General features: G+C 49.5%; 1 protein-coding gene across 2 annotated transcripts in view; it reads right to left on the bottom strand.

Annotated features, from left to right (window-relative positions):
* Positions 1-5908: 5908 nt before the first annotated feature.
* SIL1 (SIL1 nucleotide exchange factor) overlaps positions 5909-16211 on the bottom strand; it is a 65811-nt gene continuing 55508 nt past the window's right edge. The window contains exons 10-11 of one of the 2 annotated variants that reach the window (XM_077312737.1): positions 12744-12908; positions 5909-6336 (exon numbers count right to left, since the gene is read on the bottom strand). In XM_077312737.1, coding sequence (XP_077168852.1) covers positions 5983-6336; positions 12744-12908 — 519 coding nt within the window. In that variant the 3' untranslated portion in view covers positions 5909-5982. The remainder of the gene's footprint in view (positions 6337-12743; positions 12909-16211) is intronic. The other variant, XM_077312746.1, reaches the window with a different exon arrangement.

Below are 16211 nucleotides of genomic sequence, written 5' to 3'. Positions count from 1 at the left end.
AGACAAAGAGAGGTTCTTAACGGCATCTCGAGCGGAGAGAGAGATGGGAAGGCTGAGTGTGGTACTTCCAAGAAGGATGAAATTGCCCTTAGAGTAGCAATCTGGACACAGGGAATGCTACTTAGCGTGGGAGAAAGTCCTGACCTCACTGTCCTATATAATTGTCCTCTTGCTGCCCCCTGCCAGGTGTTTTCTTCTTCTTTGTACACCAGACATTGCTTGTTCCAACACCAGTCTCAGCTCACATGAGTGGTTAGGAGTGCAGACTTCTAATCTGGCAATCCAGGTTCAATTCCGCACTCCTCCATGTGCAACCAGCTGGGTGACCTTCAGCTCGCCACAGCAATGACAAAGCTGTTCTTACTGAGCAGTAATATCAGGGCTCTCTCAGCCTCACCTCCCTCGCAGGGTGCCTGTTGTGGGGAGAGGAAAGGGAAGGTGAATGTAAGCCACTTTGAGACTTCTGGTAAAGAAAAATGGCATATAAGAACCAACTCCTCTTCTTCATCACAGTCAGCAATGTCAGTCCAAGACTGGCAAAAGGTCTCCAGGAATTCTGCTGGAAGTCTTTCACTCCACCTACTGCCTGATTCTTTTTGCTGGAGAACCTGGAATAGAAGTTTGCATAGTGTAATCATTAGACTGTTAGAGGAGGCTCATAGCCTAACCCTACAAAATGAGTCCTTGAGGTGGATGGGTGCTCTGAAATGGCTGCCCTGGGCCTGCATTTTAAAATGGCTGCTAAGGGGTGGAAAGGCTGTAATTGCCTATGCTTCCCAGGTGACTCAGGGAAGGGAGAGGGGTCACATGCCCCAATGAGAATAGAGGAGTCAGGCTCCACCAGGGGGAGGAGCTTGTGGGTATTTAGGCTCCAGACCTCCTGGGAGAGGGCAGTCTCTCCAGGACCTCTAAGGGTGAAGGTGGCAGATCTCCTCTCCAGAGAGAAGACCCTGCTTGACCCACACCGAGGGACAGGGCCTGGCCTGACCACAGGAGAAGCAGCAACTGAGGAGGTGGGCAGTGAGACTGGCAGGCAAGTGGCCACAGGAGCTTCTCCCCCTCTTCAGCAGGAGTGTAAGGAAGGAGGAGTGCATTTATGCATCTATTTAAGTTCATGCCTGGAGCATGTATAAGTGCTATGGCTTGATTTCATGTGTGCTGGAGGGAGTGTCAATTTACCAATCTAATTGTAAATAGTTTAATAAGCCTGAGTTTTGGACATAACCAAGGGGCTGGCGGTCTGGGCCACCTAGTCTCCCCCGCTTGGGGACTACTAGTGCGGTGGGAGGGCCCAGGGGAGGAAAACCAGGGAAAACTGGGTGGTTGCCAACTCTCCAGGTGGGGACCTGAAGATTTGTGGGTTTGAGTATAAGACACCAAGAACCTAGCCGAGGGATCTCACTATCTCTTGGGAAGGTATATTCCAGTCAGTGAGTGGTGGCAGCAACGGAGGGGAAGCCAGGGGAAAGGTGGAGGGCTGGAACAGGGCCCACAGGCTTGGCATCTGTAGAGACGGCCTTCCAGTCCAACCCCCTGCTCTGTGCAGGACCAGCCTAAAGCATCCATGATAAGCATCTGTCCAGCCACTGCTTGAAGATTACCAGTGAGGGGGAGCTCCCCACCTCCTTAGGCAGGTGTTTCCCGTTGCTGAACTAATCTGACTGTGAAATGTTTTTTTTCCCTGATATCTAGCCAGTACTTTAATAAATATGGTTTAAAGCAGTGGTCCCCAACCTGCGGGCCGCGGCCCGGTGCCGGGCCGCAAAGGCCATGGCGCCGGGCCGCGGCTCCCTCTCCCCGCCCCGCCCCCGCAGTAAAAAACTTCCCAGGCCGCAAGCTTGCGGCCCGGGAAGCTTCTTACTGCGGGAGGCGGGGAGAGGGAATCAGGGCCGGGCCGCGCCTGTGCGGGCCACGCCCGCTCGGCCCGATCCGCGGGCGCGGCCCGTGGGCGCGGCCCGACCCGTGGGCGCGGCTCGCGGGCGCGGCTCGGGCGCGGCCCGATCCGCGGGCGTGGCCCGCACGGGCGCGGTCCGCGGGGGCGCGGCCCGATGCCCTGCCGGTCCCCAGCCTCGGAAAGGTTGGGGACCACTGGTTTAAAGCCATTACTGCAGGTCCTGGCCTCTGCTCCCTGCCCTCTGCCAAGTGGCAACTTTTCAAATGCTTCAAGAGAGCCATCTTGTCCCCACTCCAGGCTGAACATTCCCCAGTTCCTCAACCTTTCCTCACAGGGCTTGGATCCCAGGCCCTGGATCATTCTCATCGTACTAGGAAGCCAGCTTGGTGTAGTGGTTAAAGGAGACAGCTTCTAACCTGGCAAGCCGGGTTTGATTCCCCACTTCTCCACTTCTCCACATGCAGCCAGCTGGGTGACCGTGGGCTCGTCACAGTCCTGATAGTGCTGTTCTCACAGAGCAGTCCTGTCAGAGTTCTCTCAGCCCCACCTTCCTCACAGGGTGTCTGTTGTGGGGAGATGGAGGGGAAGGCGATTGTAAGCCCCTTTGAGACCTCTTCAGGTAGTGAAAAGTGTGGTATAGAAACCAACTCTTCTTCACCCCTGAGTCTCCAGGGAAGGGTGGCATATAAATACTAAAATAAAGACACAAAACCGAAACGGAATAGATAAATATCATCCCGGAGGCCATTTTGAACAGTCCCCCATTATTTAGCATGTTTCAATCCTGCCTGCCTCTCCCAGGAAGTCAGAGCAGCGCACCCTCTCTCCGTTTCATCTCCACAGCGACTGCAAACAGTGGGCTAGGCAGGGTGTGGCAGTTTGGCAAAGAGGACTCAACTAGGGCCTATTCTGCACACATAGGATAATGCAGCTGGATTTTCCTGTGCAGAACACGATAATCTACTTCTAAGGTGCATTGAAAGTGCATTATCTAACGTGTGCAGAAAGGGCCCAGGATCCAGGATCGCTGGGTTCGAATCCCCACTCTGTCAGGGAAGTCCACTGAACTGTTATCATGAGTGAGGTGAAAAGTGCAGGACAGGAGAACAAAGTGAAGAAGAAAAGAAGAATATTGGGGGGGGGGGGAGCAAAAATCTAAAACAGAAGAGAACCACCAGCTCCATAGCATAATGGGGATTGGAACTAGGGGGGCTAAGTGGGACCCAGAGATCTTCCGGAGTGACAGTTCATTTCCGGACGACGGCAGTCAGTCTCCCTTGAGAAAATGGCTGCTTCGAGCGCGGACTTTTCCACTAAGGTCCCTGACCTCTGCAGGTCTCTTCCCCACATCTCCAGGAGTTTCCCCACCTGGATCTGGCAACTCTCTTCCCTCATCTTCTGCGGGGCAGGAGGGATCTGCTGGCCCTAAATTGGAACAGTCTCTCCTGAGAAGGGATGATCAGTTTTCTTTGACCTGATCCTATTTGGCATGATCCAAAAGTCAAAACACACTCAATTTTGCCTAATGCTCAACTATTTCATTTTTTGCTAACCGCCCCCCCCCCTTTAAAAAAAAATTACAGTGTCTTACTAAGAAATTCAAATTAAGATCTCACTAATTCAAATCTTACGCCAAAAAAATAGAGAAGATTCGCTTGAGAGAGTGCTTCTCCTCTGCCCGCTCTTGGGGCTACACTTGAAAGCATACTGTGCTTGCCAGGAATGGTTCTGCTTTTTGCATACGTTTTCTGGCTCTTGGAACAGCAAAGTAATTAAGGTTTTATGCCTAGGAGTCTCTCCTCTCTGGAAAAGTAAACATCCTGCCATTCGTTACCCTTTCTTTCCCCTCCATGTGCTGGGAGTAAAGATTTGGCTGCCGATGAGAGGTGGGAAAGGAGCGGTCTCAGCTCTCCAAACCTACCGCCGTTCCTTCCAAGGGATGTTTTTCTCGTCAGCAGAGAGGCTGAGCTTTTGGGACGAATGAGAACCTTGCATCAAAAAAATGAGCTCTGCACCTGCATTCTAGAGCAGCAAACTCCCGCTGGTTTTTGAAGCAAGCAACAAAGGCCATGAAGGCCAGAAGAACACACAGAATGAGAGGAGTCCTGACACCAGCTCTGCTTGGAGCTGTTATTGTTACCTGTTAAAGGTAAAGGTATCCCCTGTGCAAGCACCGGGTCATGTCTGACCCTTGGGGTGACGCCCTCTAGTGTTCTCATGGCAGACTCAATACGGGGTGGTTTGCCAGTGCCTTCCCCAGTCATGACCGTTTACCCCCCAGCAAGCTGGGTACTCGTTTTACCGACCTCGGAAGGATGGAAGGCTGAGTCAACCTTGAGCCGGCTGCTGGGAATGAACTCCCAACCTCATGGGCAGACAGCTTCAGATTGCATGTCTGCTGCCTTACCACTCTGTGCCACAAGAGGCTCTTATTGTTACCTGTTACCATATGTTAATTGTATCCTCCCTGTTTTCTGTAAACCGCCCTGAGCCCTCGGGGAGGGCGGTATATAAATATAATAATAATAATTAATAAAAGGGATGAAGCAAGATAGAATAGTTTGGATCCACAGTTCATGCTGGTAATCTGAGGTTTATCTAGCAGGATCTCAGTTCACCAGGCCTGGAGAAGTCCTCAGTTGGAAGCCCACCTATCCCCGCGTGGGAGGAGGGAAGAGCAGCAACTGTGCGAGGATCCTCTGTGCCTCCCTTCTGCTAAGCTGAGGACCCTCGTTGAACTGCGGTCAGGTCTCAGTTGTCAAGACTCAAGAAAAAAAACCCACCTATTTCTACTGGTCTGCCTTAACTTGGTGTGCTTCTACCCGCTTTACGAATGATGAAATGGGGTTTGAGCGGCGGGTTTTTGTTCTTGGATACTGAGATTCTGCAAATGCAATTAAGTGACTTTCCCCGCCGAAAATTTCATTCAGCGTGCGACTGCATCCGACCCAGTAGCTTTCGTTTCTGACCCCCCACAAGGAGAATGGAAGAAAGAAAAGGGTTTTGCTGTTTACGATTCTGGTCGTGTAAGAAGCAAAGGGTAGAAGTTCAACCGCTCCATCCTTGTTGCGCTCTAGTTAGGGAAGTTAAGAAGAGTGGAGCAGAGAGACCCTCGTCTGCACTGCTGCCCACGGTCCCAAGAATCTCCTGATTTTCAGCAACAGCTTCTGTGAGGTTAGAGGGGGCTGGAGAAGGAGTCTGGATCCAACCCCACTGGCTGCCACCATAATTGACGTGGAACAACCTAGATCAGGGGTAGTCAACCTGTGGTCCTCCCGATGTTCATGGACTACAATTCCCAGGAGCCCCTGCCAGCAAATGCTGGCAGGGGCTCCTGGGAATTGTAGTCCATGAACATCCGGAGGCCCACAGGTTGACTATCCCTGACCTAGATCACCTCTTGCAACAGATGCCGATTTGTATCTGGCCCCAACTCTTCACACTGATAACACCTTAATCCATTTGTGTTTATTTAACAGTAGTAAAATAGGTCTTGAGGCTGTGGATACACAGCAAGGAGTGTCGTCCGTTGCATAGCGTCACAAATTGCTACCAGATAATCGCATTCCCCCAACTCAGAAACTTTGTTTTAAAAGGGTAGACCTTGCACCTTCCTAACAACCTGCTACACTGCCCGATATGGACAGTAGATGAGATTTAGGGATGCAATTAATTCAGTGATTAAACTTGCTAAAGAAGAGCGATGAATTTTGGATTTATGAGAGGCCAGGAGACTTGTGGAAGCATCTCATCCCCCCATCACTGAGCCTGGTGCAGTTACAGGCCCCACCACCTACCTTGGAGCTCAACCACAGCAGCAGCAGCAGGAGGGTCTGGGAGGTGCTCCAAGTCCAGAGTGGCTCCCAGCATCTCTCCCTGCTGCTGTCGCACCCCGAACATCTCCCTGACAGATCCAGGAACGAACAAACAAAAAGCCACCACAAGTGCCTAAGAAACCAAGGACGCATGGGCCTTCCTCCCTGACCGCATCGAGGGATTTCAGAAAGCCAGAAGTTTATTCAATGGTTTATTTATGCACAACTCCTTCCAAGTGTGATTTCTACATCTCGGCAAGGCTACAGGAGCCTTCATTTTAGCTGCTGGGCGATGCTATTTATAGAGCTAAGGAGTTCCTTGAAATAGCCGTCTTCGTCCCCTTCCTCTTGCTCTTCCGCCACCAGCTCTTCGTATTCTAGGCGCAGGCGGCTCAGCGTGTGGTTGAGGCCGTGGTCTCCTTTGTAGTCGTCCCTGCAGAGGGCCAGCAGCACGTGCACCGTCTTGAGGACCTTTTCCCTGGTGTCGTGCTTCGGCAGCTTCAAGAGGTCGGAAATGATGGTACACCAGCCCTGCTCTACGATGGCGGGGCCCAGGTTCACCTGGTTGTACTGCTGCGTTCGTTCCTGCATGTGATCGTCGTCATCTTGAGACTCCTCCAGCAGCAGCTGCAATGAAGTCCCGTTAACAATTAGTGTTCGTTTGGGTAGACTTGCCTTTTTTGGCAAATGCGTTTGCTTGTACGCATATCGAAGACTTTCTCGTCTTTTTTTTAGCTTTGAGAAACCCCAGAAACATTTTCAGGCTACAAGAAACCCCAGAAGTGGCGCGATGGTGCAGAATATGGTTGGGAAGCAGAGCTGTGGACACGCCCACCTGGGGCCCCTCCCCTTCCCACCCCCTCCAGGCCCATCATTGACTAGCTTGAGAGGGGAGGCCAATAAAGGTTCTTGATTGATTGATTGAGAGGGGAGGGGCGGGTCAACATGACAGGCTTTCTCAACCAGGGTTTTGTGAAACTCTGGGGTTTCTTGATGGCCCTAGAAGGGTATCCTGGATGGGTGGGAGCTAATTAATTTTCATATATTTTGTAAATGTGTTTTAATGTTTATAGGATGATATGACCATATTTGGTCATGTCGACCTGCCCCTCCATCCCAAAATGGCCAATGACAGGCCTGGAAGGAGCGGGGTCCTGGGTAGGTGTGTCCACAGCTCTGCTTCCCAACCATATTCTGCACAATCGTGCCACTTCTGGGGTTTCTTGAGGCCTGAAGAATGTTTCAGGGGTTTCTCAATGCTAAAAAAGAAAGGCTCAGAAGAAAAAAGGAAATCATGAGGCACAATGACACAGTAGTCTTCTCTATGTTTGTAAGTGAAAAGGTTATAACATAAAGTCTAAATCAGGGGTAGTCAAACTGCGGCCCTCCAGATGTCCGTGGACTACAATTCCCAGGAGCCCCTGCCAGTGAATGCTGGTAGGGACTCCTGGGAATTGTAGTCCACGGACATCTGGAGGGCCACAGTTTGACTACCCCTGGTCTAAATGGTCAAACATAAAGAGTCAACCAAAACGGGATCCTAGGTTAAGTGACCCGCTTTCTGTTTTATCTTCATCGGTGGTTGCTCTTCCAATATACTGTCATAGTAGTAGTTGTAGTCTAAATGTAGTCTAGTTGCAAACTTAAATGGACTCCGGGGAATGGTAGAGGACAGGAAGGCCTGGAGGATCATTGTCCATGGGGTCGCAATGGGTCAGACACGACTTCGCACGTAACAACAACAAGTAGTTGTAGTATCACATTGACAAAATGCTCATAATCATCAGGGGATTTCATAAAGTGGCACTACTACTATGACAGTATATTGGAAGAGCAACCACTGATGAAGATAAAACAGAAAGCGGGTCACCTAACCTGGGATCCCGTTTTGGTTGACTCTTTATGTTTGACCATTTAGACTTTATGTTATAACCTTTTCACTTATAAACATAGAGAAGACCACTGTATCATTGTGCCTCGTGATTTCCTTTTTTCTTCTGAGTCCACATTGAGGAATCCACGGTTCTATACTTGACAAAAGAAAGGCTGCCATATATGGTCATATCACCTGATAAATATTTAACAAAAAACAAATATATTAAAAATTAATTAACTCCCACCCATTTGGGAAACACTGACAAGGCCTTCAAGGAACCCGAGGGTTCCACAAAATCCTTGTTGAGAAAGCCTGGCATATGGTAACAACATAGATCTGCCTTTACCAACAGAGACCCAAACCTCCAGACCTTTAGGTTTCCTTGAGCCCTTCCCCACACACACACAAACACACACTCTGATCTGGCAAGATGAAATGGATTTTAAATGGCCAGATTTTAAAATGGATCCCACAGATACAAGTGCAAACAGATGCCACCGCGGTTAAACAACAAAGGCAAGGAAGCTTAGAAAAGGTTATAGAAGGCCTGATTTCAAAAAGAGACCCATCTTTACCCAAGGGGGAGGGAAATCCAGCTAAGACACTCATAAAACTAATTGCAAATTGACAAGACAAAGGCAAGGACAGGAAACAATCCAGAGCGAAAGTCGCTGAAAATGCAGAACAAAATTAACGGAGAACAATGATTTAAACGCAGCTGCGACAAGCAATCGGCAGGCGTTTCAGATGACGAAGCAGAGAAAGGTGCATTGGAGGGAAGGCAAAACAAAGAGAGAAGCCGTATCCTTTCCCGGAGAGCTGCCCGGGGACCCTGATCTCCTGCTTGCAACCTCTGCATTAGGAAGAGGGCAGTGGGCTGTGACCGCGGATGAAGGCTGAAAAGGAACACGTCTGGTCTGCGTCCACTGGAGAATTCATACAGACCCAGGAATGTAAGTAGTTGACCTTTAGGTCCCGATGCTCGCCAGAAAATGCAGGGAGGGCGCGACTGATTACTTTGCCACTACTCTCCCCGCCCCAGTTAGCCCCTTTCGAGTCTGTGCCAGTGTGCTCTCCGAGGAGGGAGAGGCCGACCCACGAATAAGGATTCCTTACGGCACCCCCTTTCCAGCAGCTCGTTCTTAGACTGGAGTGACTTGGAGATCACTCGCCCACCCTGATCCTGGCCAAATGTTCGTTCCTGACACCAGCTTGGAGTAGTGGTTAAGAGTGTGGACTTCTAATCTGGTGAGCTGGGTTTGATTCCCCACTGCCCCACATGAAGACAGGTGGGCGCCCTTGGGCTCACCACAGCACTGATAAAGCTGTTCTGACCAAGCAGTGATATCAGGGCTCTCTCAGCCTCACCTCCCTCACAGGGCGTTTCTTGTGGGGAGAGGAAGGGAAGGTGAATATAAGCCGCTTTGAGACTCCTTCAGGTACCTGAAGGAGTCTCAAAGCGGCTTACATTCACCTTCCCTTTCTTCTCCCTACAACACCCTGTGAGGGAGGTGAGGCTGAGAGATCCCTGATATTACTGAAGAAGAAGAAGAGTTGGTTCTTATATGCTACTTTTCTCTACCCGAAGGCCACACGGAACTGTTGTAAATGGGTTTCAAACATTTGTCTTCCTTTCTCAGCCATGACCATTCCCCTCCCCCTCCCCCTCCCCCCGTTTCTTTGTGTTTTCCTTCTGGGTGCAGTCAATTTGGGGTTACCTCCCCAAAGAGCATTAATGACAGGAATATGCTGCCTTTAATGAGAGAGTGAGCTTGGTGTAGTGGCTAAGAGCAGTCAATGCTAACCTTCTGATGGTTTGATTCACCATAAGACACTTTCCTGTGTTCAAAAAGAAGCAAGGAAGCTACACTAGGGGTAGAAATCCTTCTTCCTATCTGTCAGCTCTGGGAATCCCATCTACTAAGAAAGCTGGAATTTACAAATCTTGGTGAAAACCTACTCGTGGAGTCTTGTTTTGGTCTGTAGCTGTTTACCCATTCCTCCAGGTTGTGATGTCCCTTTCCCTTCACACCAAATGCCAACCACCCTCTTAAACCTCTCTCTTGGGTTATGGGTTCTATGTAGGCCAGGATGCTGCAGGCTACCCTTCTCGTCTTTTGGTGTAGTGGTTAGGAGCGCGGACTTCTCATCTGGCGACCTAGGTTTGATACCCCACACCTTTTCATTGCCCGGTGGAATGGGTGTCTATTGGCCAATGTCCGAGTTATGAGCCCACTGCACGATACCCAGAGCAGCTCCGAAAACCTTTTATTCTAGATCAAGTCAAACCTGACCACTCCCTAGAAGCAAAAATGACTAAAACGAGACTATCGTACTCTGGTCACGTTCTGAGAAACCAAGAGCCATTGGGAAAGGCAATGACGCCAGGAAATAGTGAAGGCAGCAGGGAAAGAGGAAGACCCACATGAGATGGATTGACTCCGTCAAGGAAGCCATGGCTCTCGCTTGGCAAGACCTGAGATCAGGCATTAACAAGAAGACAAGTTTTGGGGGTCATTAATTCAGAGGGCAACTCTTAAGTCAGGACTTGATGGCACTTAACCCACTCAAAAGGCAGGAGGAAGACTGAAAGAAGAAGCTAAGTTTTCTCAAGGGGCAACATTGATTAGACCAGCAGCCGCTTGCAATCAAACCAACTCTGACCGCTCCCTTGACTAGAATCATGGAGCTGGAAGTGACCTCCAGTGTCATCTAGTACAACCCCCTGCAGAATGCGGGAAATTCAAAACTACCTTACCCACCCACAGTGGTCTCAATTCCATGTCCAGATGATTCCCCCCCCCCCTTTAGGATCCTTCACCAGTCTGGACCAGAAGAAATTTGCTTCCCGATCCCAAAGTGGTTATTGGCATTTCCCTGGGCATCCAAGAAAGGACCACAAGAGCCAAGCACCGATACGGTTCCTTCTGCCCACCCGCTCACAATCTGCTTAAGTTCACAGAATCAGTATTTCTGTCTGGTGACTATCTAGCCTCTGCTTAAGAACTCCCAAAGAAGAAGAACCCACCACCTCCCGAGGAAGCCTGTTCCACTGAGGAACCACTCTGTCAGGAACTTCTTCCAAATGTTTAGCCAAAAGTTCTTTTGAATTAATTTCATCCCACTGGTTCTGGTCCGACCCTCTGGGGCAACAGAGAACAACTCTGCTCTGTACGTGACAGCCGTTCAAGTACTTGAAGATGGCTATCATACCACGTCTCAGTGGTCTCCTCCCCAGGCTAAACAGGCCAAGCGCCCTCAACCTTTCCTCATACGTCATGGTCTCCAGACCCCCTCACCATTTTCGTTGTCATCCTCTGGACGCGGTCTAGTTTGTCTACCTCCTTCTTCAATTGTGTTGCCTAAGACTTGGATGAGACTTCTTGAGAACACGAGGAAGGGCAAACTAAAGAAGGAAAGGGCCTTCTTCTTACATAGGGGATCTGTTCCCCATTATAATTCAGAGTTAGAGAAGGCTCCCTGCAAGTACCACAGCAGCAGTGGGGTGGGGTAGTGGACAGGATTCTGACAGGTCCACTGAAATTAGCTCCTGGACGCAGCCAAGTGGCTCAGTTCAATCGGTGAGACTCTCAAGCAGCCCCTGCAAGACAGCCATCTGGCTCAGCCTACGAAGCAGAAAGGTTACTTACTGCACATTGTCACCAGATACCGAACACAATGGGGGGGCCTCTCTGTGTTCCTTTTTATCCCTTTGCTTTGACTCGGCAGCCCCCTGTGCTAATTGCTTCATTAATTAGGTCTTAATCAGAAGCGTCTCCTTACCACTATATTATCATTAAGGAAGATTGCGCTTCTCGTGCCATAGAAACAAAGTCAAATCAGCAAAATTATAGTGGGAGGCCGCCATGGGAGCGCATGATGCTCCCTCGTGCCTTAAGGAGCTCTCTTCCGTTTCTCAGCATTGCCGCTGTTGTCCGGGAAATTCTGTCGCACAAAAGGGGCTGGGGCTGGGGAAAATACGGCAGATAACAAATTCAGGTGCCTGACCTAGCGGATGTGCAGAATAAAAAGGCCACATTCTGCAGGACCAGATGGCAGTTCAGACCAAGAGGCCCCAGTCAGGTGGGGAAGACCACATTCAAGTTACAAAACATGGCAATTCTCTCTCCCACACACACACACACACACACACACACACACACACACACACACACACACACACACACAATTTTCCTGCTCTCTCGTTCCATAAGTCTGGGGGGGGGGGAAATTTCACAGTCAGAGTAGTTCAGTAGTGGAATAGGCTGCCTAAGGAGGTGGTGAGCTCCCCCTCACTGGCGGTCTTCAAGCAAAGGTTGGATACACACTTTTCTTGGATGCTTTAGGATGCTTTGGGCTGATCCTGCATTGAGCAGGGGGTTGGACTAGATGGCCTGTATGGCCTCTTCCAACTCTATGGTTCTAAGTCCTGCTCATGGAACAAAGTGATGAAACCTTGAAATGAACCAGAAGGAGGAAGAGAAAAGGAAGGAGGAGAAGAACTGGTAATTCATTCCCTGCTTTTCACTATCCAGGGGAGTCCCAGAGTGAGTTACAAACACCTTTCCCTTCCTTTCCCCACAACAGACACCTTGTGAGGGAGGTGGGGCTGAGAGAGCTCTAAGAGAACTGCTCTGCAGGAACAGTCCTAAGAGAACTGGTCATCCAACTGGCTGCATGTGGAGCAGTGAAGAATGAAGCCTGGTTAAAGAGTCAAGTCCACTGCTCTTTAACCGCTACACCACGCTGGCTCTATTAGTACAACCCTAAACAGAGTTATGCCCTGCTCAGACCAATGAATGGGTGGAGTTTCAGGGTTTCATTCCTCCACATGCAGCCAGCTTGGTGACCTTGGGCCAGTCACAGTTCTCTCAGAGCTCTCTCAGCCTCGCCTACCTCACAGGGTGTCTCCTGTGGGGAGTGGAAGGGAAAAGTGTTTGTAAGCCACTTTTGGATTACTTCAGGCAGTAAAAAGTGGAGTACAAAAATACCAATTCTACTTCCATGCTACTGTGAGGCATGTTAGCAACAGAGGAAAAAAGGTGCTCAATTTTACTACGAGGGACCACCCGCCATGTATCTGATGCCACAGACCTGAATCCCACCCATTTCCATGCGGTCATGCTGGAACTGAAGTCGGTGGCGCGTCACCTATTACCTTTTCTATCATCAAGTCGTAGAGGAGTGTCACGATGCGGACGTGGAGTGCCTCCATGCCGCTCTCCGTGCAGAGATCTCGGAGTATTTGAAGTCCTCCCAGTCGGAGGAACTGCTGCTGGGCATAGGGGAAGTTCCGGAGCATCGATGACAAAGCAAAGAGAGCCTGGAAGGAAACAGAAGCATCCGCTTAGGAGCCAAGGAGCTTTCTGATCCATCTACGTGTCTTCCTCAACAGCTTCAGCTGTTCTTTAAATGTATCAGACTGCTACATTTACACCTCTTCCTAGACACTCCTTTGAATCAATTTCATCCCATTGGCTCTGGTCTGACCTTGCCTTTTCCCCCAAAAGGGGACCCAAACGGCATATACCATTTTCCTCTCAATAACCCTGTGAGGTAGGCAAGGTGGAGAGAGTTAGTCTGACCCAAGGTCACCCAGCTAGCTTCCATGGTGGAATGAGAACTTGTACCTGAATCTCCCAGGCCCTAGAGGTCCAATGCTCGGATCAGGGCCATTCAACAGGAGGTGAAGGTTGGTTGGCCTTGGTACAGTTTATTGCTTGAACAAAAGATTCCCCAACACTTTTCTAATTGCTCTGAACTTACATTGTCATACACCCAGCTCGCAATGGCCAGTGTGTCTGGCTACCTTCAGGTGACATTTTAACCCACTTTAAGCCAAGATGTGCGCAAACCCGCACATGAACGCACCGCACCCTCCCGTCTATACAAAGGACTCCAAACATATATTTTACTCCAGTCAACCCTAGAAATAACATTGTGACACTGGCCTCCCTGCTAAGAACTTATATGCCCCCACCTCTGTTCTGCGACCTGTAAAGAGGAGGCAACCTGACAGTGGATTAGACAGGGTTGGTTTTAAACTTAATTCATGAATTTTAGAGTTTTGAAACCTAATAATGTTGTGTATTTTAAACTTTGTAAGCTGCTCTGAGCCTCTAAAAGATGACGTATAAATGTAAAAGTAAATAGATAAACAAATACAAGTATTCAGAATAATAGAGTCCAATAGCACCTTTAAGAAGAGCCTATTGTGGCACAGAGTGGTAAGGCAGCAGAAATGCTAGCTGAAGCTGTCTGCCCATGAGGTTGGGAGTTCAATCCCAGCAGCCGGCTCAAGGTCGACTCAGCCTTCCATCCTTCCGAGGTCGGTAAAATGAGTACCCAGCTTGCTGGGGGGTAAACGGTAATGACTGGGGAAGAGAATGGCAAACCATCCCGTATTGAGTCTGCCAAGAAAACGCTAGAGGGCGTCACCTTAAGGGTCAGACATGACCCAGTGCTTGCACAGGGGATACCTTTACCTTTACCACCAACAAAGATTTATTCAAGATCTGAGCTTTTGAATGCATGCAGTACTTCAGACGAACACGGCTACCCACTTGAACCTAACAAGTACCCAGGTCCTCTGGAAGTGGTTTCCCTTCATCTGCACTACTGGGATTCCAAGACTCCATGGTTTAGAATCCTGGTTTGCAGAGATGGGAAGGCGCACCTCTTGCATTTATATGCCACCGGAATTAAGTGACCAAGAAGAGCTCTCTGTGCAAGAAGGAAGCATGCAGAGGGGGGAGGAGCAAGGTGCATACACCTCCTTGGTTCTAACATCTGCATGCTGCCTCTACTGGTTTTTTTCCATGCATATTTGCATCTTGTAGGAAGAACGATACACCACTGCTGAAATTCAAGCGGAGTTTTTTCCTGCAGGCCGCTTTTGCATGTATTAATAATGTGTCTTGCCAGCGATGACAGTTTTCTACAACTGGAAAATTCTAGGGAGATTAAATTGTTCCTCCCCTCCAATCACTGTCTTCCACCAACAGGTAACGCCTGTTTCACATGGCAGTCTCTCACTGACCCCATGCATGTGCGTGGATGAAAATTGGTTCTATACCTTTTTTAAAAATGAAGCTTATTTTAATGGCTTGACTGTTCCCGGCCTTGGGGGACCCCAAACGGCACAGAAAGGCAGCATCAGAATGCTTTAAATAAATCATTTCTCCCCAGAAAATTATCTGATGCCTTAAGTAGAGCGTGATCTGATTTAAGCGTGTTTTATTATGACTTGTATTTAGTCAACAAAAAGCACCCTATGCTAATTTCATGTCCCAAAGCAACAAATATGTGAACTGAAAAATAGGATTAGGAAAAAACAACAGCAATAGGACGGCTTAAATGCTGCGTTTCAACAAAGCCGGAGCTTTATGTGGAAATTATTTTTATTGGGATGAGATAATACTTTGACTGTTTTTAATAGCGTGCAGTTCTCCCACGCCCAGTTTATCCTTAAGAAAGAAGCCAAGGGCTCTGAAAACTTAGTGTTGAGACAGAAATCTTTGCACACCCAACGAACTGTGCCTGAAATGCAGAAACCAGACATCGTTGTCTGCATCTCCCACAGCAGAACTTAACTCTCGGTGATAAAGGTCGTTGGCACCTCATCGCTCACATTAGTCCCACACCAGAGGGTAACAACAATAGCCACCACGAAGGGGGAGACATATATATTAATATATAACAATTTTAGTCTTGGTTTTCATTGGCTCTCCATGTCAATTCAGGGGAATCCGGAGTTTATTTGGATCTATAAAAGTCTCTGGGATTTAATTCCCCCAGCCTACCCAGTTTGTTGCGGCGGGCAACAACATGTAAAAACCCCATAAAACCCCTAATACATAAAATACCTAAAAACCATCCCCAGTCCACCCAACCCACCCCACCTGATGGCGGCGGAACTATCCGGGAAACCAGGGGTCACTGCTGATGTTGATGTGGGGGGATGGCGATCTAAAAAGGGGGGGCTCCGGCCTCAACCATAAGCCCTGGCGGAAGAGCTCTGTTTTGCAGGCCCTGCAGAAGGATGGCAAATCCCGCAGGGCCCACATCTCCTCCGGGAGCTCATTTCACCAGGCGGGGGCCAGGACCGGAAAAAACCCTGGCCCTAGTTGAGGCCAGACGCGCCTCCCGGGGGCCAGGAACCACCAATAAATTAGTCCCCGCCAAGCGTAATACCCTGCAGGGGGCATAAGGCGCCAGGCGGGCCCTCAAGTATGTGGGTCCCAGAGGGCCTTAAGGTTAAAACCAAAACCTTGAACCTGATCCAGCTAGCAATCGGTAGCCAACGCAGCTGCCTCAGCACAGGCTGGACATGGGCCCTCCAAGCTGTTCCTGTGAGGGCCTTAGCAGCCGCATTTTGTATCAGCTGTAATTTCCGGATCAGGCGCAGGGATAGGCCCGCGTAGAGCGAGTTACAGAAATCTATTCTGGAGGTGACCGTCGCATGGATCACAGTGGCTAGGAGGTCAGGAGACAGGTAGGGCACTAGTAGCCAGGCCTGGTAAAAACATCTGGTATTGAGTAACACAAAAAGCTACTTTATGCTGAATCAGACCTTTGGTCCATCAGGGTCTGCTCAGACTAGCTACAGCTCCTCGAGGTATCAGGC

Source organism: Paroedura picta, chromosome 1 (genome assembly GCF_049243985.1).
Source record: "Paroedura picta isolate Pp20150507F chromosome 1, Ppicta_v3.0, whole genome shotgun sequence".
Lineage (NCBI taxonomy): Eukaryota > Metazoa > Chordata > Lepidosauria > Squamata > Gekkonidae > Paroedura > Paroedura picta.
This window is presented reverse-complemented; position numbering and strand designations above follow the sequence as displayed.